This window comes from Salmo trutta, chromosome 6 (assembly GCF_901001165.1).
Source record: "Salmo trutta chromosome 6, fSalTru1.1, whole genome shotgun sequence".
Lineage (NCBI taxonomy): Eukaryota > Metazoa > Chordata > Actinopteri > Salmoniformes > Salmonidae > Salmo > Salmo trutta.
Window position 1 is genome coordinate 25,193,848 of NC_042962.1, and position 22,965 is coordinate 25,216,812.

General features: G+C 41.8%; 1 protein-coding gene across 2 annotated transcripts; it reads right to left on the minus strand.

Annotated features, from left to right (window-relative positions):
• Window positions 1–980: 980 nt before the first annotated feature.
• On the minus strand, window positions 981–20,783 carry cdh19 (cadherin 19, type 2). Of its 2 annotated transcripts, XM_029755892.1 has the most exons (12): window positions 20,340–20,783; window positions 13,907–14,301; window positions 13,512–13,806; window positions 12,180–12,299; window positions 10,498–10,665; window positions 7,961–8,148; window positions 7,074–7,327; window positions 5,301–5,437; window positions 4,792–4,913; window positions 4,394–4,511; window positions 3,249–3,500; window positions 981–1,769 (listed from the first exon to the last, which is right to left on the minus strand). In XM_029755892.1, the coding sequence occupies exons 2-12, from the start codon at window positions 14,141–14,143 to the stop codon at window positions 1,240–1,242; spliced, it is 2,421 nt and encodes an 806-aa protein (XP_029611752.1). In that variant the 5' UTR covers window positions 14,144–14,301; window positions 20,340–20,783; the 3' UTR covers window positions 981–1,239. The 2 variants fall into 2 exon arrangements, with proteins under 2 accessions (XP_029611752.1, XP_029611753.1); XM_029755893.1 differs by lacking the exon at window positions 12,180–12,299.
• Between the last annotated feature and the right edge of the window lie 2,182 nt (window positions 20,784–22,965).

A 22,965-nucleotide genomic window follows, 5' to 3' on the forward strand; every position in this document is an offset into this window, starting at 1 on the left:
TGGTTGTGTAGGGCTTTATTGAGAGGAAAAATAAAAAACCTGCAGACACTTGGCCCTCCATGGAATGAGTTTGACACTCTTGAACTACAGTGGCAACCTTTTATGAGTGTGTAATGCAATGGCCTGGAACTCATGGTTTACAGGCCACATTAGGCATGCAAGTCACATTCTGTTGACTTGCAAAGTGTGTGTAATTCCTATTGGAATCCAGCCAGTGTGGGGATATCCAACTATCGCATTTTCTTGTCACCCTCAACATGTATTAAGAATGACTGGTTGGGAAAAACTAAGCCATGAGACTCCCTAAGGGTGCAATAAGTCCAAGTAACATATTGGATTAGTTTAGAAAATGTTTGTGGTTTTCTATTTGAGTAGCATAACATTAATTAATTAATCAATCAATCAATGTACATCCACAAACAGATATTGAAACAAACAATATGATAATGATGGGCGTGGTTTTGGTTTAAAGCGATGTGTAGGAATTTCAGGCACTTGTATTAGGGTGAAACTTTCAAAATAAGGCCTTATGATATATGTATGCTATTGTGTTAAAGATACTTTTTTATAATAACATATTTGCATAGGCTGTCACTTGGTAATGCCCATAGGACCAAAAATGGATGACTACAACAACCATGTCTCTGTCACTAACAAATACAGTCATGGGTGGTAACTATACAATTTACTCGAAAGACATATTGGAATAAGGATTTACACTAAGCAGTGTGTTATTTTAACACTGTTCCACAGACTGAACACTTTCAGTGTTGATGTAACACTCTCAGTGTTCATTTGTTTTTTCTCACACTGGAGAATTTACAGTGTAGCTTCAGGTCCTATCTAATTCATCTGCCAAGAATGCAAAGTTCTGGCATGTGTCAAGAAACGTATGATGCGCTTATAATACTGTCTCGAAGGTTCAAATACTAGAATGTGTTACCCATCTTTAGAACTAATGCAGAATGAGGTCACGTATAGAAAGTTATGTTGCTTTAAATACTGTTAAAAAAATATCAAGAAACTGCCTGTTCAACAAAAAAGTATAACTGTCATAACACTGATAATAATTATTACAGCTAGCTCCACTGTTTTCAACCATGAAGGGGAAGAAAACATGAACTTATTTGTCTCTCCATCAGGATGTCAGAATTGAGTTCAGGGATGTGCTGTACTATTATGTATGTTATTACGTTAAATTAATTAAATAACATTTTTTTTTTTTTAAATGTTAGCCGTTCAGAAGGTTGTCTCCTCCTCCGCTCCCCCATGCCAGAGAGTCAGTCTGACAAGGCGTGATCCGGGGTCCCGGGGACATTGGTCAGCATCCACAAAGTCCCAGGACTCTAGGGAACTAATGGACCCCGTGGGCGACCCTGTGCCCTCGAAGGCGTAGGTCTTCAGGCAGTCAAATGGCGGCACGTAGGGGTCCTGATCTGCTTCATCCAGCCTGTCCATGATGAACTGTTTAAAGACATCGTCCTCGGGGCCGATGAGGAGGGAGTGGCGGAGAGACATCGACATTCTGATACTGGCTGCCACCTCCTCTCTGCGTAGCCTCCTGTCCCTCCTGCGGGGGTGGGGACGGAGGGGGACAGCAGGCTGACAGAATCCCCCCAGGTCACCCCCTCCTCCGCCTCCTATTTCTCCATAGTGCAGCACCTTCTCTGAGACCCCCTTAGGCAGCTCCAGCTCCTTCTCCGCTCTCCCCAGCCCCTCCAGCTGTTTCCTCCTGTGTCTCCTCAGCATCAGCATTACAATGAACAGCACTGGAGACACAAACCAACAGGAGATGATTGTGTGTTTAAAACACACATGCTGGCAAACTGAGAGAAGAGCATTTCAGGTCTGGATTAAGTATGTACACTCTTTAATGACAAATAATAGGGCAGGCTTTGATTTTTTCTATTATAAGGGGAAACATTGAGAGGAAACAATTGGGAAAATTAGATACAGATGTAGGATCTTAATAATTGTGTTGCTGAGATTTTCCAGGAAATGCAAAGTTGTAGTGTATTTTAGTTTTAAAAAGGCTTCTAAAGGTTGCAGTTTACACTTGAAAATGTCAGACTTGATTTCCCTAATGAAAAATGTATCAACCCCTACAAAAATGTCCATTAAAGGGAGTAATATGACGTAGACGCAGAAAGTTAACAGCATAGTGGGTCAATTTCCGCAACAACTATGAGCATTGAAATGCGAGGCTCAACTTCTCCGCCGTTTCAGTGGCCTGGCTACCATGCTTTAAACAGCATAAAGCGAACCCGTGCACAGGCACAGATACTGTGAGTGACTGTGTGAGAGCGAAGTATTGCATCTCGCTCATCTCAATAACTGTGGTGCTGCTCATGGCAACTTCATTTCGCTGAGTCTACCTTTTATTATAATCCACATAATAATTCACATTTCCTGTTGCTGCAGGATTATTTTCCTGCTGTAGCAAACTGGTTCATATTAAGATCCTACATATGTACCATAATTTCTGCTAATACTGTAAAATAATATTTGATCTGAAGTCATCATTCATATTTTGCCTCATACTGTATCCAAATAAATAAATTCTTTAGTGTGATTTTAAGCCTAAGGGTACTAGCGATAGCAGTAGTGGAGTAACCTCGTGTCTCGCAAGCAATTCCTAGTGCGCTAGTGTCGGAGTGCTTTTGTATTGTTTTCATGGGGTATTGCACTCATGTGAGGGGATGTTAGCCCAGTAAGCATAGCTATTAATATTTAATGTGATGGGCAAAAGGATTACCCAAAGCAACAGAGGTCATTATAAAGCTCTACACTATTGCAAACCCATCAATGTCCCATGAAGCATTGGTATTGATGCATTGCCACAAATAAGCACATTACTAGCTGAAAAGGGACCATTATTTTTGCTTTGCTAAGCATTTAGAATTTTTACATTTGTGTTAAGGGCACACTAGTGAGTTTGAGTAAATTATGACTGTTATTAATGAGAGTGGGATAAGTTTCAGAGATATCCAACTACATAGCCACACACTACATACTTGCCCAGTTGATTTGAAGTGGAACTGCACTAGCTCACACTAACACAACCGGTCTGTTGAAAAAGAGTCACTTGTAACTTGTAGATCTGAAACAGTTTATTTGAATCAGGATATGTTTCCATGTAGACACATTCAAAAAGAACCCATCATATCGGATCCAAAGCATTTTAATGCAATAACGCATAAAAGAGAAAATACCAGATATGCCCATTCCAAGAGTACAGTGTCACTGACCTGTGAGTGTTGCCAGGCAGACCAGGAAGCCAAGCAGGGTCTGTAGGCTGACCCCAATAGAGATGGCCAGGGCCTCCACCCCGCCTGTGGGGCAGTGTCCAGCGGGCTGACAGCTGCACACGCTGATGGTCAGGGTACTGGTACTGGAGAGGGCTGGGGAGCCACTGTCCGCCACCACCATGGGCAGCAGGTACTGGGTACGGTCCCTACGGGTGAACGAGCTCCGCCGTGCCAGGATGCTAGCACTGTTGTCTGTGATGGATGGGAAGGTTTTATTTGAGGAGCGAATCTGATTTGAAAGCTTAAAACCTCTACAGGATCGGTGGGTCCCCCGCGGGACTGTTGAGCTGACGTAGGCTAATGTGATTAGCATGAGGTTGTAAGTAACAAGATCATTTCCCAGGACATAGACATATCTGATATTGGCAGAAAGCTTAAATTCTTATTAATCTAACTGCACTGTCCAATTTACAGTAGCTATTACAGTGAAATAATGCCATGCTATTGTTTAAGGAGAGTGCACAGTTATGAACTTGAAAATGTGTTAATAAACCAATTAGGCACATTTGGGCAGTCTTGATACAACATTTTGAACAGAACTGCAATGATTCATTGGATCAGTCTAAAAATGTGCACATACACTGCTGCCACCTATTGGCCAAAATCTAAATTACGCCTGGGCTGGAATAATACATTATGGCCTTTCTCTTGCATTTCAAAGATAATGGTAGCAAAAACGCATGCTTTTTTCTTTGTATTATCTTTTACCAGATCTAATGTGTTAAATTCTCCTACATTAATTTAACATTTACACAAACTTCAAAGTGTTTAATTTCAAATGGTACCAAGAATATGCATATCCTTGCTCCTGGCGCTGAGCTACAGGCAGTTAGATTTGGGTATGTCATTTTAGGCTAAAATTGAAAAAAAGGGTCCGATAAATATGTATGGGGTCCATTTTAGGACAGCATCACAGGTCTATGAAAGTTGCTTTAGACATGTGATGATGTCCTAATATGGACACCGTAAATATATAAGCTTGTCTGTCTTTTCTTTCAGTGCATAGCTACACAGATGCTTAAGTGATGTCAGATTGTGTTCATAAATAGTTTGAATAACAGTTAGAGGATCTATCTGTACTTGACCTTGGTTGTCCCTGATGGTGAAATTAGGGTTGATGTGCTTCTCAGGGACCATGGAGAAGTAGAAGTGGTGTCCCTCCACAGGGTCGTCCAGATCCACAGCGTTGATCAGCTGGATGAGCTTACAAGACACACAGACATAGCTGTCAGACCATGGTTCTGACTGACAGTGATTCTCAATGAGCATCGGAAAAGACATAATAGCATTGATAGTCCTACCTAGGGAATATCCCAACATTTATCTAAGACAGTCAATACAAGGTAACTGACAAACTAACTGAGATAGCTTGTGATTGTGATTCAGCATTGTCCTCTCCGAGATACGGCCTATAGCCCATATACCTGTACAGAAGGCAAATGTTGCATTATTCTCAGTGAAAATAGTGAAGGGTCCATCCTACCTCTCCTGACTGTGTGCCCTCACAGATATATGGCTGGTACTCTCTGGCAAGCATTGGTGCATTGTCGTTTATGTCCAGCACTTTGATGAACACCACCACAGATGAGGATAGATGGTTCTGCTCTGCAGTTGTCAAGATAGACATTTGTTGGAGTCCGTTGGACACATGTATCATAAATGCTTTGGAAAAGCTCTGTCACAAAGGCAGTTTAACGTGATAAATGTTACTGTAATAGTCACATCTCCTTGAATTACAACGGTGGCTCAAATCATCACTCAATCCCAAAGCAGACGGGATATTGGACAAAATGAAAGCTATAAAAACAGTTTAGAGCTTTTCAGGAGAGTTGAATATTGTACTTCCTTTGAGGCTAGTTGAAGATGGTTCAGTATGCCAGTAAACTATTGCCAGTCATAGTGCATGTTTGCCATCATAGTGGATTGATGTGCATTTCTCTGTATTATCAATACCTTATTGTATTTTGTATGAACAAGAGAAATTCTCCTTACTTGTTTCCTTGGCATTTATGGTTAGATTGTGCCAGGCTGCTTCCTCACGGTCCAAGGGTTTCGCAACAGTTACAGTCCCATTGTTTGGGTCTATTTTGAAAGCTTTTGTGATATCGCTGCTTTTGTCAATGGAATATCTGGAAGAGAAATCACCAGGACACGCAGTTAGTGAGCAATGCAAAGTGCTGGTTTCTCATAGCTGAGCAGACAAAGCACAGCGATTCCACCGAGAGATCCTTTGAGGTAACTGTTCATTTTTCTGTTTCCACAGACACATATTCAACGGGCTCGAACAAAGCCCAGTATGACAGAACAGCAATACAACAAAACAGTATGAAGAATTGTCGAGAATGATATTGTCAGGTGAATGTTTCTCAGAATGCTGTGTATCTGAATAAAATACCATTCCAAAACATCTGAGTAAAATCAGATAGATAGTGTTTTTTTCTCCAACTTGCCTTCCTGTGAAGGCCTCCAATAGAAGCTACAGCATACTGTGAGTGATACGCAGCACCTGCCACTCTTTAACACTGCTGGGCTACATGCAACAGCACTGTCTCCGCAGCAACGTGCCCCACTTGCAAATGACTCTAAATCTGAATTCCATATGCCACCTCATACGGAGCTTTATTACATTTCTAGCGTCCTCTGCGAGTCACTTTGTGATAATACCACAGCAATAGATAGAAAAGCCTCTGAGGTATGAAGAATAGCCATGATTTATTCAACAGGCCTCATTTCCTGCTAAAGTAATATGAGGTAAATATGACCATGTACGGGCTATCCACTGAAATCAAGGATAAAAACAAATAAAATGCAGTCAGTAAGTACATTTCCATCCACAGTCATACCGTATAAAAAAAAAATATCACGGTTGCAATGGAAACAGGAAGTGTCGGTATAATTTCAGAAATGTCGACAATTTGTTAGTTTGTCATGGTGTGATCTTTTGATGTCGGTAAAGTGAATTATGCGACACATTGCGGACGAAACGATTTCTTGCGCAATTGTTGATATAAAAACCATCATGTCAAGGTTAATTTGCAGTCATGCGATGCTATGTTGTGTGGTCCTCAGACTACGACTTAAAAAAGCATGTACTGTTTATTAGGCTACAGATTAAATATGTTATAATGAACTTCACAGGGTGGAGATGTTTCTTTGCTATAAATATTGAGGGTCTTAATTTGTATGATGATCAGTGCTTAGCTACCAATTAACAAATAAGACTGATCTTACTCTTATCCATCTCATCCAGTGGATTCTGCTGAGAGGAGGACGGCTCATAATAATGGCTGGAATGGAGCAAATGGAATGGCATCAAACACATGGAAACCATGTATTTGATACCATTCCACTAATTCCGCTCCAGCCATTACCACAACCCTGTCCTCCCCAATTAAGGTGCCACCAACCTCCTGTGATCAAATCATATAACCTAAACTGTCAAGTTTATCAGTCAACAGTTGTCTGCCATTAATTGCAATAGTTTGTCTGACACAGCCATTGATAGAGTGGAAAATGCAAATGTGCTTCTTTTTTATGCTGATTTTATTATATTTGCATAAAAATCTGTCGCAAATTGGATTGAAACCTAGCTAGTGACACTACTAGAAATATAATAATTGTTTTACACCTAGGAGGCATCTGTCTACATGTGAACAGCTTAGACTGCTAACTTAGCAGTGCTAAGTGCAACCTATGGCTGGGGTTAGGAGGCGGGACATCTGTCCAGTTTATCTCCTATTTGACAGTGATGGAGGGTCACTTTACCTGATTGGGTTGTTGATTGCATCAGTGTCTCTGGCGCTAACGGTACCAACCACGGTCCCCGCCACCATATTTTCCAGAACCTTCCACTCATAATTGGGCGCCATGAAGATAGGGGGCTCATCCACGTCCTCGACGACGATCTTTAGGGTCGTCCTGTCCCGAAACTCGTTGTAGCTCAGAAAGCGGGTGTCTATGTGATCGTTGACAGCCTCCGCAGCCATTACGAACCGTCGCTTGCTCTCATAGTCCAGAGGCTAAAAAAGTAAAAAAAATCAATAACAGCTCTTTGTAGCTAAGCTCTTACTGGAAGGCACTTTCTGGTATGGAACAACTAAAAATACCTCTTTTGTTGATTGATTTTCTAGCAGTGTGATACAGTATGCCACTTTAGATTAACTGGCCAAAATATTATGAAGACATAACCATTTCACAAACCCTGAAAACCAGCACCCTGCTCTCTTCTTTCAAGTCCCCTTTCCCCCAATTCTGACAGATTGGACGAGGAAAATGCTTCATTCAAAGTCATTGAGCCACCAGCTGTGGTCTTACACTTAACTGATGCAGTATTTAGATTGACAGTCAATGATGAGCCAATGATTTTAATAACAAGCCGATTTCAGCCCCTGTGTCTTGAATGGAATAAACAGCATATCGAGAACAACACAAAGTCTACTGTAAATTAATTGCACAATAGAGGAAAAGGCCATTCAAAGACACAACTAACCTAAAAATAAGTTTCTATAACCATAGACAATATTAAAAACAAATAGCATAAAGAAGTCAAAAGATGTAAGTACAGTGTCCATATTAGGCCAGCATCACAAGGATGTAACACTTTGCATTGGTGGCTAAAGTATAGTAAAGTACAGTGTTTTAACTATCTTCACCTTGGCCAGGAGGACCACTCCTTCCTGTGTGACTGGATCTGTTTGGATCTTGAAGGTGGCGCTCTCCTCCAGGTCCTCTAGACTGTAGTTCATCCTGGCGTTGATGCCCACGTCACCATCGTCTGCCATGATCCTGCCCACCGTTGTGCCCACTGCAGCAGACTCCAGAACAGCAAAGGTGTACAGGTCTGGGGAAACAAGAGCCCAAGGAGAGTCCAAGGAAATAGATGAATGGATACATCTGTTCAATTGATTCTGCTGCTACAGACAGATACAGTGTGTTGGATAAGGAACATTTGTGAAAACATGTAACTTTTCACATGTTCACATGCCTGCAAGAAACTAATAAGGACTGTCCTTTTACTTATTGTATACAACGTTTCTGGGAGTTTCCTGCGCGGCTGAAGAAGTGTGGCGATTAAGTTGTGAATAGCCAGTGACGGGTGTCTGCAGTAGTGTGGAAAATTATAAACAGAAATCATTAGAGGTCTGTAGGAAACGATTGTGGTGAGGCACCGATAAGTCATAACAGGTGATGGGTCTATATAATCCTGGCCCAACTCTAATAAGATGATGAGAAAATGTGATTGTGTCTTTAAGTGAGTCTATTTGGATGACTGTCACAAGTTGTGGACGCTCAACAGACTACCCAAAACAAAAACAACAAACGACTACTCTCTGATAATAACTTTCAAAGGTTCCAAACCACCTTACACATAAAATTGTATTGGTCAGTGTGTGAGATATAAACTCAGCAAAAAAAGAAACGTCCCTTTTTCAGGACCCTGGCTTTCAAAGATAATTCGTAAAAATCCAAATAACTTCACAGATCTCCATTGTAAAGGGTTTAAACACTGTTTCCCATGCTTGTTCAATGAACCATAAACAATTAATGAACATGCACCTGTGGAACGGTCGTTAAGACACTAACAGCTTACAGACGGTAAGCAATTAAGGTCACAGTTATGAAAACTTAGGACACTAAAGAGGTCTTTCTACTGACTCTGAAAAACACCAACACCAGGATGGCAACAACAACTGCCCGAGTTACACCAGGAATGCACAATCCCTTCATTAGTGCTCAGGCTGTCCACAATAGGCTGAGAGAGTCTGGACTGAAGGATTGTAGGCCTGTTGTAAGGCAGGTCCTCACCAGACATCATCGGCACCAACGTCGCCTATGGGCACAAACCCACCGTCGCTGGACCAGACAGGACTGGCAAAAAGTGCTCTTCACTGACGAGTCGCGGTTTTGTCTCACCAGGGGTGATGGTCGGATTCGCGTTTATCGTCGAAGGAATGAGCGTTACAGCGAAGCCTGTACTCTGAAGTGGGATTGATTTGGAGGTGGAGGGTCCGTCATGGTCTGGGGCGATATGTCACAGCATCATCGGACTGAACTTGTCATCATTGCAGGCAATCTCAATGCTGTGCGTTACAGGGAAGACATCCTCCTCCCTCATGTGGGACCATTTCTACAGGCTCATCCTGACATGACCCTCCAGCTTGACAATGCCACCAGCCATTCTGCTCGTTCTGTGCGGGATTTCCTGCAAGACAGGAATGTCAGTGTTCTGCCATGGCCAGCGAAGAGCCCGGATCTCAATCCAATTGAGCACGTCTGGGACCTGTTGGATCAGAGGGTGAGTGCTAGGGCCATGTCTGGGAACTTGCAGGTGCCTTGGTGGAAGAGTGGGGTAACATCTGACAGCAAGAACTGGCAAATCTGGTGCAGTCCATGAGGAGGAGATGCACTGCAGTACTTAATGCAGCTGGTGGCCACACCAGACACTGACTATTACTTTTGATTTTTACCCACCCTTTGTTCAGGGACACATTATTCCATTTCTGTTAGTCACATGTCTGTGGAACTTGTTCAGTTTATGTCTCAGTTGTTGAGTCTTGTTATGTTCATACAAATATTTACACATGTTAAGTTTGCTGAAAATAAACACAGTTGACAGTGAGAGGACGTTTCTTTTTTTGCTGAGTTTATAAGTCATAAACTTGTAAGTAACTATTTGAAGCATACTGCATCTCAAATAGCATAAGAAGATTTAGAAAAAAAAGAACGTCGTACTTTGTTAAAAGTGCTGTCCCTGTTTTCCCATTTGAGAGAAATTGATTTCTTCCCTTGGCATTCATTTAGAGAGGTTTATCTCAGAGGAAGCCAGGTTTGTTTCCAAAGGTCATGACAAATGTCCTTTCATGTGTGAATGATTAAATTCATCCAGCGGGCTCACAAACAGACACACAGACACGCAGTCGCACCACACACACACACACACACACACACACACACACACACACACACACACACACTCGCGGGCACACACACGTTCTCTCAGAATATACATCTGCTTGTGTGTTTAAACTGCAGTCTACAACAAGGAGTAAGAGCAGAATACAACTGTGTCATGCAAACTAAAAAGGCTGAAAATACTCATACTCCTTTCCTCTTTTGTGATGTGAATCAGCATGTGTGAGAGGATTGGAAGTGGCACATTGACTCTGTGGAAGTGACTGATGTGACTCACTGTGCTGGAAGGTGGGTCCGTTGTCATTGACGTCCGTCAGGCTGATGGTGACAGTGGTGGAGGCAGAGTAACCACCGCTCAGTCCCAGCATATCCTTCACCTGCACCACCACCAGATACTGGTCCCTAGCCTCCCTGTCCATGTTGGCCATCGAGGTCATGATGATGCCTGAGGGTGGGGGAGGGAGAGGAGAGAGAGAGAGGGGGGTGGGGGGTGTAGAGAGAGATACCACCCAGAGAGAGAGGGGTGAATTCACACAAATCTTTCTTATGTTCAATAGTTTGATAATCAATTAAATCAAGTACTTGCTTTTTAAAGATCTTGAACACTGAACATGACATATTTTGTATTCATGGACCCATGTGAATGTCTCTACAGTATACACTACATTAGTAGTCTAGCTAAACAAAGGTTAAATAAAAAATATTTAAAAAATACATGGCCAAATGTATGTGGACACATGCAACATCTCATTCTAAAATCATGGGCATTAATATGGAGTTGCACCCCCCCCCCCCCCCCCCCCCCCCCCCCCCCCCCCCCCCCCCTTTGCTGCTATCACAGCCTCCACTCTTGTGGGAAGGCTTTCCACTAGATGTTGGAAAAATTGCTGCGGGGACTTGGTTCCATTCAGCCAAAAGAGCATTAAAGAGGTCAGGCACTGATTAGGCCTGGCTCGCAGTCGGCGATCCAATTCATCCCAAAGGTGTTCGATGGGGTTGAGGTCCGGGCTCTGTGCAGACCAGTCAAGTTCTTCCACACCAATCTCGACAAACATTTCTGTATGGACCTCGCTTTGTGCACGGGGGCATTGTCATGCTTAAACAGTAAAGGGCCTACCACAAACTGTTGCCACAAAGTTGGAAGCACAGAATCATCTAGAATGTCATTGTATGCTGTAGCATTAAGATTTCCCTTCACTGTAACTAAGGGGCCTAGCCCGAACTATGAGAAACAGCCCCAGACCATTATCCCTCCTCCACTAAACTTTACAGTTGGTACTCTGCATTCGGGCAGGTAGCATTCTCCTGGCATCTGTCAAACCCAGATTTGTCGTCGGACTGCCCGATGGTGAAGCGTGATTCATCACTCCAGAGAACGCATTTCCACTACTCCAGAGCCCAATGGCGGCAAGCTTTACACCCCTCCAGCCGATGCTTAGCATTGCGCATGGTGATTAAAGGCTTGTGTGCGACTGATCGGCCATAGAAACCCATTTTTTTAAGCTCCCAACAAACAGATCTTGTGCTGACATTGCTTCCAGAGGGAGTTCGGAATTCAGTAATGAGTGTTGCAACCGAGGACAGACTTTAGCACAAGGTTGGTCATGTTCTGTGAGCTTGTGTGGCCTACCACTTTGTGGCTGAGCTGTTGTTGCTCCTAGATGTTTCCACTTCACAATAACAGCACTTACATTTGACCAGGGATCTCTAGCAGGGCATTCATTTAACGAACTGACTTGTTGGTAAGGTGGCATCCTATGAATGTGCCACGTTGAAAGTCACTGAGCTCTTCAGTACAGGCCATTCTACTGCCAATGTTTGTCTATGGAGATTGCATGGCTGTGTGCTCAATATTATACACCTGTCAACAATGGGTGTGGCTTAAATAGCCCAATCCACTAATTTGAAGGGGTGTCCATATACTTTTTGCCTTGTAGTGTATCTATCTCTCAACTATACCTGTCTTGGGCTCCACAGAGAAGTAGGGCTCCCCCTGTAGGATGGAGTAGATGAGCTTGGCATTGTTTCCGAACAGGGGATCGTCAGCATCTGTAGCTGTCACCTGGGCCACGATAGTCCCTGTGGAGTGGGAGAGGATCACACAGGCAGGCTTGGCTCAGGTTACAGCCTCCCAGCCACCCTCCAGCAGCCAACGGGGAAATAAAGTGATTATGCCACGTTCCCACAGGGTCTGTCTGGCTCAGGGGTGCAGAGGGAGGCGGTGGGCAGAGGAGGGATGGGATAAGGCTGGGTGCCCAACGCTCACTGTGGCCTTTTGCTAGGCACTGAGGCTGGGCAGGTGTGCGTGACAACCTCTCCACCCTCCACCGTGACATCTCTCTTTCTCTTTGTCTCTCGCTCCCCGTCGTTCTCTCCTCGTTTTTCTCCCTCCACCACTCTGTCACTATCTTTCTCTGTCCCTCTCTTTCAGTCTGCATGTCTATTTCTGTTTCTTCTAGCGACCACTCTCTCTTTCTCTCTCGCTCTCTCTCTGTTAGCCGGGGGTATTACTTTCTGTATCTCTCATTCTCTATGACCACCTCTGTTTGTGTCTCCACCTTTTCTCTTTTCCTCTCATTCGCTCTCTCTTCTTCTCTTTCTCGCTCTCTCTCTCTGTCCAAGTCCAATGCATTATGATTTATTACAAGAAAGATATTATTCTGAAAAGGCAGATTACATATAAATTGAAATGGTTATGCTTGCGCTATGAAATGGCACTAGTAATGATAACATTATTTACATAAAAATAAATCATATGAGGGATTCAGAGGTATGATACACAAACCAATACTTTCAACTTCCTGAAAGGGCGTCTGAGGACAGACATATAGCCTTTATATTATTCTATCATTTCAAATGAGATGAAACAATTAATTTATTTCAAATGCTCTTCAAGGTACATTTCAAACCTGTATGAAATCCCCTGTACCATGTGAGGGACTCACAAATCACAACTCCAGGTGCTAAGCAAAATACATCCATACGGGAAATGTACATGTTTTCATTTCAAATGCTCTACAAGGTACAGGTGCAGGTAACATTTCAAACCTGCATAAAATCACCTCTACCATGTGACTTGAGGGACTTAATCGTAACTTCATGTGCTCAGTAAAATTCACAAGATCCCTCAACTAAGATTTTTCATCAACCATATGCGTAATTTCAATGTAATTGACTGTGTCACTGTCCATACTAGGACAGTCTCAGCAGGAGTTATTTCAAACTTCTGCTGGGACTGAGGCTGTCCTAATATGGACCTGTAGTTTCCGCATATTGATGTATCAAACATACCCATGGGACACATCTCAGGGATGCTGGAGACATAGGGCTCGTTCTGGAACTGGGGGATGTTGTCGTTGATGTCTTGGACCTTGATGATGAACTCTGACTGGGGCTCCACGGGTTCGTTGGACTTCCGAGCAAGGGCATGAGCCTGCAGGAGGTAGAAGGCCTTCTCTTCGCGGTCCAGCTTCTGCAATGTACGGATCTCTCCTGAATATTCATTGATCTCAAACATCTCCCCTGCACCTTCCCCCGACAGTATATACTTGATAGAGAAATCGCCTCTGTCGTAGTCTGATTTTAGCTGAGGGAAAGGAGAAAAGAAAACAAATCTACTGAGAATTTAGTCAAAAGCCATTGACTGCTATAATGTAGGACATTTTCATTCAGGGGAGAACTGGTACCTGGCCAATCACGCTTGGATTGGGGTCCTCCTCTGGGACAAAAAGCTGTTTCCAGATCCAGCCCCGTCTGAGTCTCTGGTGTAGAGCTGTGGTGGGAGACCCCTGGCCAAGCTGGTGGTTGGGCTCCAGACTGTGTGGAGCTCTTGCCTCAATCAACATGCAGCATGATGTCAAGGACAGGATAATTACTAAGTCCAGCAGACAAGGACACCGCATTGTGTTAGACCGCTGATCCATTTTCTGAGCCTCTCCCCGTGGTTAGCGCACAGAGGTACAGATATCACTGGTTCATTAAAAAGGTTCCTCTGAGCGTCAGAGAGACACAGTGATATGGCAAGGACCTTAGAGAGGTGGCTGGCCACCCTGCTGTTGGCCTGTTGCTGTAGACAGTCATTCTGTTGTGGAAGGGACAAGGGTGGTTGGAATGGATGACTTGTTGAACTTGTTTCATAAGATGAATATTCCAACATATTCATAAGATTTTGTAACGATTTATCAAAATGGAGATGATGGGTGAATTAATTCTGGTCAAAGCAATTTGACCACATTGAGAGATGGAATCCTCATCTGAACAATACAAAACTGAGATCAATTTTTAATAAGAAGAGAAGCAAGTCATCTTTCATATTTGATTGTTGTTTATCTAGCTGACAAGATGAAAGAATATTTTTACCAGGCTTTGACACAAATCTAAATACCAGCCGTGGCCTCTATCAACCCCTTGTCAAACACTGTATTTAGAGGCATGAAAAATACATTTTAAACAGCTATTACTGACAAGTGCAGCTTCCAACAGAGATATCCAAGAAAAGTTTTTGTGTTTCTGCTTCTTGGAAGGATGGTCTAATGCTGGGATTTTGACTTGAACTCTTGTGAGGATAAAAAGCCTCTTCTGTTTTATGAGGAAACAAGGCCATGTATTGTATTCCATGGGCGAGCAGTAGGACCCAAACATCATTCCTTCAGCATGATACAGCTCTATGCAGCTGACTAATCAATAATTGGTCAGACATGGACAATAGAGACACATGTGCCTGGAAAGAGCATAAAATGTCCTGTGAAATGTGGAGCTTCGGTCAAGTCTAGGACATTGCGGGATGACTACATGTCTAATAGTAGTTCCGGAAGGGGGAGTTTGGGGAATGTGGAAACCCAGCTACAGACCTGGTCAATATTAACAATGGAAACAAAGAGATATGAACTGTAGAACATATTTTACTTATCTTATATTAATAAAATGTAAAACGTTTTGTACACAAAAACTGAACTGACAATTCTAGAGCATTTTAGTGGTTTTCTGTTTGAGCTGATAAATCAAGCGTTTTTTTTAATAAACTTTTTGACAGTGCCATCATGACAACCATGCAATATATCTGCTGGTCGCTTCTGCCATTGACAGAGAAACCAATATGAAACCCTTTGCATTGGTATGGTAACCAATAGTGATACTCCACCAACAGCTGGTGTCTCTGCCATTATAATGGCTTGTTTCTATTTTAGTGTCTTGCTAATCTACCGTTTCCCTCAGATTGTCTTCATGCTATTCCCAATATAAATCTTGTCTCATAGAGATCAGGTGTGTAACTGAGTCAAATAGTTGCAGTCTGACTGTTCTCTCTTGATGCAAACATTGCCCCACGATTCCTTTTGTGTCTCCTGTTCAGAGAAACTCTCCAAATTATTTTGTGGTGAGAATGGCTTAAAGGCTCAGTGCAGTCAAACATGTGATTTTCATGTGTTATTTATATATATCCGCACTGTGCGGGTTGGAATAATACTGTGAAATTGTGAAAATTATGATAATACCCTTTTAGTGTAAGAGCTGTTTGAAAATCCTGCATGACATTTCAGCCTGTTTGGTGGGAGGGAGTTTTGTCCTGCCTGGAGAAATTAACAGGCAGTAATTTCATTACAAAAAGCTCTCATAATCTCGTCTCAGAATTAGACGTTCATCCATTTTTCTCAAACGTCAAATTTCGAAGTTGTTCCAAATGTCCGAAGTGTTTGGTTACTCTGTATCGTTCCAAGGTTAAGTTTAGGCATTAACTCAAAATTCTTAAGGTGAGGTATTAACTCACAATGGTTAAGGTAAGGGTTAAGGTTTGGTATAGGCTTAAAACTAAAATATCTAAAACAACTTTCTATCATTGGATTCAAACATGCGACCTTTGGAACCAGATGAGTACAAGCATCTGCCATCCCCATCCACAACACAATAGCAAAACCAAAGCCTATCGGTAAAAGAGCTCACTGTTGCCCCTGGTGGCTGTTTTTTGCGTTTCCATGTCCTTAGACATGGATAGATGTCGAATACTGACTTTTATGACGGGTGACCTGCCTGATTAATTAATAGACCAATAAAGAAGAAGAAAAAATGTGTTCTACACCTCTGCCAATAACAGCTAGTTTTCTGTTTTCCCCTGTCCACTCAGACCACTCCCAAACAGTCCTAGCAAAATTCTAGCTATTTTTGTTTATTTTTAACCATTTTAAGAATCACAGTAAGATACTTAATTGTTACCCAGAAATGATTTGATATTGAGATAAAAAAAAAAGGCTGCATTGGACCTTGCATTCAAGATATGAAATAGTAGTTTCATCAAAATACCATCACCATCAGTGAAATGCTTTGAGTAGTTTAGCATTTTGTATGTTTCTGTACATTCAGAAATATAGACCTTCAACGTCGCCAGAGATAATACTGTGTGCAATAATATTAAATAATACAATCATTCTGTCTGCATTTTGAAATAAGTAGTGGTCGCTGTAGTAGCCATGGAAGTAGTCTGACTGCCTAATGGTCATATTTAATCTTGTGAAAGTATTTACTGTCAAGCTCCATACATTACAATGTGATGGTAAAAATCTATTACCAATGCACAATTTCTTTTTGAAATTCAATTTGGTCGCACAATGTGAGTGAAAGTGTATATGTTTGTGTGTAAGTGCGTCTTAACTGGGCATATTCATATCAGCACGAGCGTCGTGGATGGAAATTCCAATTAGTGGCCAGTGAATCGTAAAGTAATGATGGGCCTTCATAGGGCTGCCAAGCAGGCTAACTGAACGCTGATGGCCAAAACTAGAAAACAGCCTCCGATTCTACTGAGGCAACTCCCAGTGTTTAACATATCCCAACTAGGTACGCCAATAAATATCAGTGCCAGATAAGTCACACACCACCGTGACTGGCTGACACACGGCCCAACAGATCTAGAGATAGTTGGCTAACAAGATGCAATAGAAGATGGTGCATAGACTAGGCAGAAAAACAGAACCCATGCTTTTATACAAAGGCTCATAAAAATGTGGTGCTATAGGCAGGTCTTTCACTGAAGTCTGTCCTAACTCATAAGTGCTGTGTCGTTTGTTTAGAAATACCTAATGCCATGACAACAGACTAATATGAATACGCCAGGTTTCCTACCAATCAATATATTGTATGCTAATATTTCTATGCATGTCCATTAGCAATTCTTTTTTGCAATAGCTTTTTTCCATGGTAATTAAACTGAAATGGCATCTGGCTTAATGGCATTAAGTAGCACAATGAAACATAGCGTGGATGGCACAATGAAACATAGCGTGGATGGCACAATGAAACATGGCGTGGATGGCACAATGAAACATGGCGTGGATGGCACAATGAAACATGGCATGGATGGCACAATGAAACATGGCGTGGATGGCACAATGAAACATGGCGTGGATGGCACAATGAAACAGGGCGTGGATGGCACAATGAAACAAGGAGTGGATGGCACAATGAAACAGGGCGTGGATGGCACAATGAAACAAGGAGTGGATGGCACAATGAAACATGGCGTGGATGGCACAATGAAACATGGCGTGGATGGCACAATGAAACATGGCGTGAATGGCACAATGAAACATGGCGTGGATGGCACAATGAAACATGGCGTGGATGGCACAATGAAACATGGCATGGATGGCACAATGAAACATGGCGTGGGTGGCACAATGAATGGTGGTGGATTACTTATTCTAGAATCTGTCAAAAATGCAATAAATGCAAATTACGCTGGGGTGGGGTGTTGATCTGAGCAACCCCAGAAAGTGGTCTATTTTCCATTCGATGCACCATTTGAATTTATTTTTGATGTATAGGATCACTGCGTGTAGAACCTTGCGGCTGGCAGACCTTTTTTTCTGTAGTAAGCAGGAACATGTACACATCTCCACTACTCCATGACATGACAGGGTGAGAATGAGCTGGGGTCTCGCAATGTTAAACACTAGATGCAGTGAGACAGTCACATTATTCTCCTATATGTGATCTCATTGAGATATTTACATTCTCCACATCACACTTCACATACTGTTAAACTACCTACCTGCCATATCTCAGAACTGGCTGCATTAAGCATGTGTGCAATGTGCCATAAGGCCCGTAAGTGTAACACAAGGTAGTCTATGTAGACAAAGACGTTATAACAGAGTAACTTCATTGTAATAAGACATGGAATAACAATATAACACTCCAGTAAAGGTATGTCCATCACAGAGTAAATGTTTTGTCTGTGTGCAGAGCATGCTGTACTTTCATCCCTGGCATGCAATCAGTGGAACAAAGCAACAGTACAGCAATTGTGTAACTAGTCAATTTCAAAAAAAGTTGTATGCCTATAGATAGCCAGCCTGAAATGTCACTTTAGTACAAAACACTGCTGAATGATCCCCCTTTCATTTCCAGAAGACAGATAGAATGGTTGATCTCCCTGTGAAGAACCAAACCATCGTTGGATCACTTCACCAAAACTAAAATGCATTTTAATTGGTCATTGGGGAGCCCATGTTGGGACATGTTGTTTACTGTTCGGCTTCAGAAAGCAATGTCATCTACCTCTCCTAAATCAGGAACATGAATACCCCAAGCTGAACAAAAACAATGGCAGAATGTCACGCTACCATGTACTACTTAGTAGAAGTCTTACTGTATTTGCGTGTTGTTATGTTAGTCATTAGTGTCTACAATGTATCACTAACGTGGTAATTTTAGAGTGAAAAAAATGTTAATTGTTATCCTTTTTAAGACATCGTTTGTACATTCACACTTTGATATTTCTATGAATAAATTGTTTTGTCTTGTTAGTTTCATAAGCAATTAGAATAACGCATCTGGGAAGAATGACAATGTACACTATAGAGTTCAACATGTTCAGAGGAGTTCTTAATAAGACCACAATATCACCAGAGTTTACATTGCAATTCTTCATTAACATACATTATACTAATTGATCATCTGTCTTATACAGGCAACTGTAATGATATATGTTAACTAGTTGTGATAAAGGGGACTAACATTTTTAGATGCATTGAGCAACAGTGAGGTACTTCTATAGATATGACATCTGGGTGTTTAACTCTTGGTCTTCAATGATCATTCGGCCATTGGAAATCTAATTAACATAATATAAAGATCCCCATGAAACTTTGTCTGTTTAAACTAGAGATATTTTTTTGCATGGGCTGCGTCTCAATCCACAGCATCTGCCAATATCGCCCTTCCGCATTTGTGGTGAAAGGTGGCAGAGCTAGAGTGGTGTTTGTCAGACTATGAGACCAAAATGTGGTCTTCTCACGAAAACGCCTGTAGCGTCCGAATGGTTTGGTCTACAAACTATTATGACCACTCTATTATGACCACTCGAGTCAACGCTGAGACTCTCACAAACACGATGGTGTTCTCCGTTTTGCCCTAGGACGCCCACAAACCTCACAAGACTCATCTGAAGGTCCCCGGTACCAGTTAAAATAATATATTGAAGTATAAATGGAGATAGTTTAGCGCCTAAAATAATGGGATAAATACATGTAAAAACATGAATAATAGTAGTTATCTGATCTTTCTTATATCTCTCAGATATAGGACAGACACTTCAGAACAAACTTGCTTTAGATTTTTTGGGGGGGACTATCTGTTGTAGTGAATATCTTATTCAATGTGTTTCTATTGGCTAATAGCATTGATTCCAAATTCAATGTTTCATCCAATATTTATTTGTAAAATGTTTTGATACCTTAAGGGGTCTCACAATACAAAATCAAATAGTTAAATGATCCTTTGAATGACCATCCCATTACAGAAAGCCCATTCAATTGATTCATTTTGATAAAAATGTATTCATCCTTCTATTTCAAGATTTATAATGTTTAAGGCTTTATAGAGCATATGATATACTCTGTGATTTTTTTTTATAACGGTACATGAACAATGATGAAAGCATTTCTTCAAAAAAAAGTTGGTCTGGTCCCAGTTTCACATAATCCAGCATCAATAATCAGTTACATGTAATACCTACATGTTAAATTAAATAAACCATAACAACTTAGAATTGAATCATCTCTAGTAGATCTATGTCTATACTCTTTATTAATTTCACATTCTGAAAGAAACATTAGCTACACCCACCTTCATGCGTGATTGTTCTCTCTGTAAGCCACTCTTCAACAGCTGCTACCAACAGAGATCATCATGGTGTGGAAGAAAACACACCGTCTGGTTAACTAAGGGCCCTGGTACTGCAGATACTGCTTTTCAGACCCAATAACAGTAGCAGCAAATGGACATGGTTCTCACAATGCGTAATCCCTTCCACTGACGACCTCCCCCTTTCTTCTTCTTCTTTCCTTTTCCCCTCTTTCTCAAACTTCCCTTGAAAGAACAAACACTGGCACTATTGTCTGGGTGCACATCTGAACAGTGCTGAACACTCACGGCCTTCATTGCCATGCAAATAGCCCCAGCCTGGAGATACAACAGGATTTCTATCTTTCGACCCGGCTCTCGCTTGCTCTCCCTCTCTCTCTCTCCCTCTCTGTTTGCGAACAATCCAGCACTTATTAGAATTTTGCTTGTGCGGCAGGATGGCAATGAATCCAAGGAGACTATTTCTGCGAGTGATATGAGGGTTCAGTCTGTTTTTGACATTTAAGCCCGAGGAGAAAGACGGAGAAAGCCCTCGACGTAGGCCTTGTCTTGATATTGACACGAGTTTTGAATTCATGTGTGTTTGGACGTGAATCGTCTGTGGACACTGTGGGACCACTGTGGAGAGTTCACACTACTTTAACTGTTGTAGAGGAATGATTATCCCTAATGATAATGGTGCTCACTCCAATAACTGAAAGCTACTTTGCCCCTTAGGGCAAACGTAAATAACACTATGATAAAATATGTTTTACACAATATATTTTTTGCTCCCTGACCAATAAATTAGCACTGGCACTGAGGAGCAGGTTGGAAATCAGCTTGATGGAAACTATGCATGCAAAAGATATCTGTAGATATCTGAGGCAGAACTTTCTTTCTTGGCATGTACACTAATTTGACATGCTAACTAACCTTAAAGGTAAAAAAAAATAAAGTTTGTGCCTATTCCATAACATGGGGCTCTTGAAAGTGGCCTTTTTCTACATGAGAGGATCTGGAGAAGAAAATCATCACAAAATATTTTGTAGAACTCTAACCATGTGAGCTACAAACTCATACGTTTACCACTAGGGCTGTGGCGGTCACAAAATTACATCAGCTGGTGATTATCAAGCAAATAACTGTCGGTCTCAAGGTAATCGACCGTTAATTAACATAAACACATTTAGCATCTCCTGGCTTACACACATAGCCTACAAGCCACAATTATTTTATAGTATGAAGAATACAATTGAACAAAGCTGAATAAAATAGAAAGGATATTTTCTTCAAACGATTTGAGGGGGTGCGCACACGCGGCTGTTCTGTGTTGAGCGGTTAACAAAGAAATACAGTTCTGGAAAAAATTAAGAGACCTGTCACGTCCTGGCCAGTATAAGGTTAATTGTTTTGTAGTTTGGTCAGGACGTGGCAGAGGGTATTTGTTTTATGTGGTTCAGGGTGGTGTGTTTTGTAAAAAGGGTGTTTGATTTAGTAATTCCGGGTGTTGGTTTATGTTTAGGTATTTCTATGTGGAGTCTAGTGAGTGTATGTCTATGTTTGGTTAATTGGGGTTGGGACTCTCAGTTGAAGGCAGGTGTTGTCTATCTGCCTTTGATTGAGAGTCCCATATAGTAGGGTGTGTTTGTGTTTGGTATTTGTGGGTGATTGTTCTGTGTGTAGCCTTAGGCTTTGCCAGACTGTTTTGTTGTTCGTGGTTTCGTTTTTGGTATGTTCATTTTGTATTTATTAAAAAGCAAGATGAGCATAAACATACCTGCTGCGTTTTGGTCCTCCTTAACCGACGACAACCGTGACAAGACCACTGCAAAATTATCTGTTTCTCTGGTTTTACTATTTATAGGTATGTGTTTGGGTAAAATGAACATTTTTGTTTTATTCTATAAACTACTGACAACATTTCTCACAAATTCCAAATAAAAATATTGTCAGTTAGAGCATTTATTTGCAGAAAATGAATACTGGTCAAAATAACAAAAAAGATGCAGTGGTGTCTGACCTCGAGTAATGCAAAGAAAATAAGTTCCTATTCATTTTAAAACAAAACAATACTAATGTTTTAACTTAGGAAGAGTCCAGAAATCAATATTTGGTGGAATAACCCTAATTTTCAATCACAGCTTTCATGAGTCTTGGCATGCTCTCCACCAGTCTTTCACAAAGATGTTGGGTGACTTTATGCCACTCTTGGTGCAAAAATTCAAGCAGCTCGGCTTTATTTGATGGCTTGTGACCATCCATCTTCCTCTTGATCACATTCCAGAGGTTTTCAATGGGGTTCAGGTCTGGAGATTGGGCTGGCCATGGCAGGGTCTTGATCCGGTGGTCCTCCATCCACACCTTGATTGACCTGGCTGTGTGGCATGGAGCATTGTCCTGCTGGAAAAACCAATCCTCAGAGATGGGGAACATTGTCAGAGCAGAAGGAAGCAATTTTTCTTCCAGGACAACCTTGTACGTGGCTTGATTCATGCGTCCTTCACAAAGACAAATCTGCCCAATTCCAGCTTTGCTGAAGCACCCCCAGATCACCACCGATCCTCCACCAAATTTCACAGTGTGTGCAATACACTGTGGCTTGTAGACCTCTCCAGGTCTCGCACCC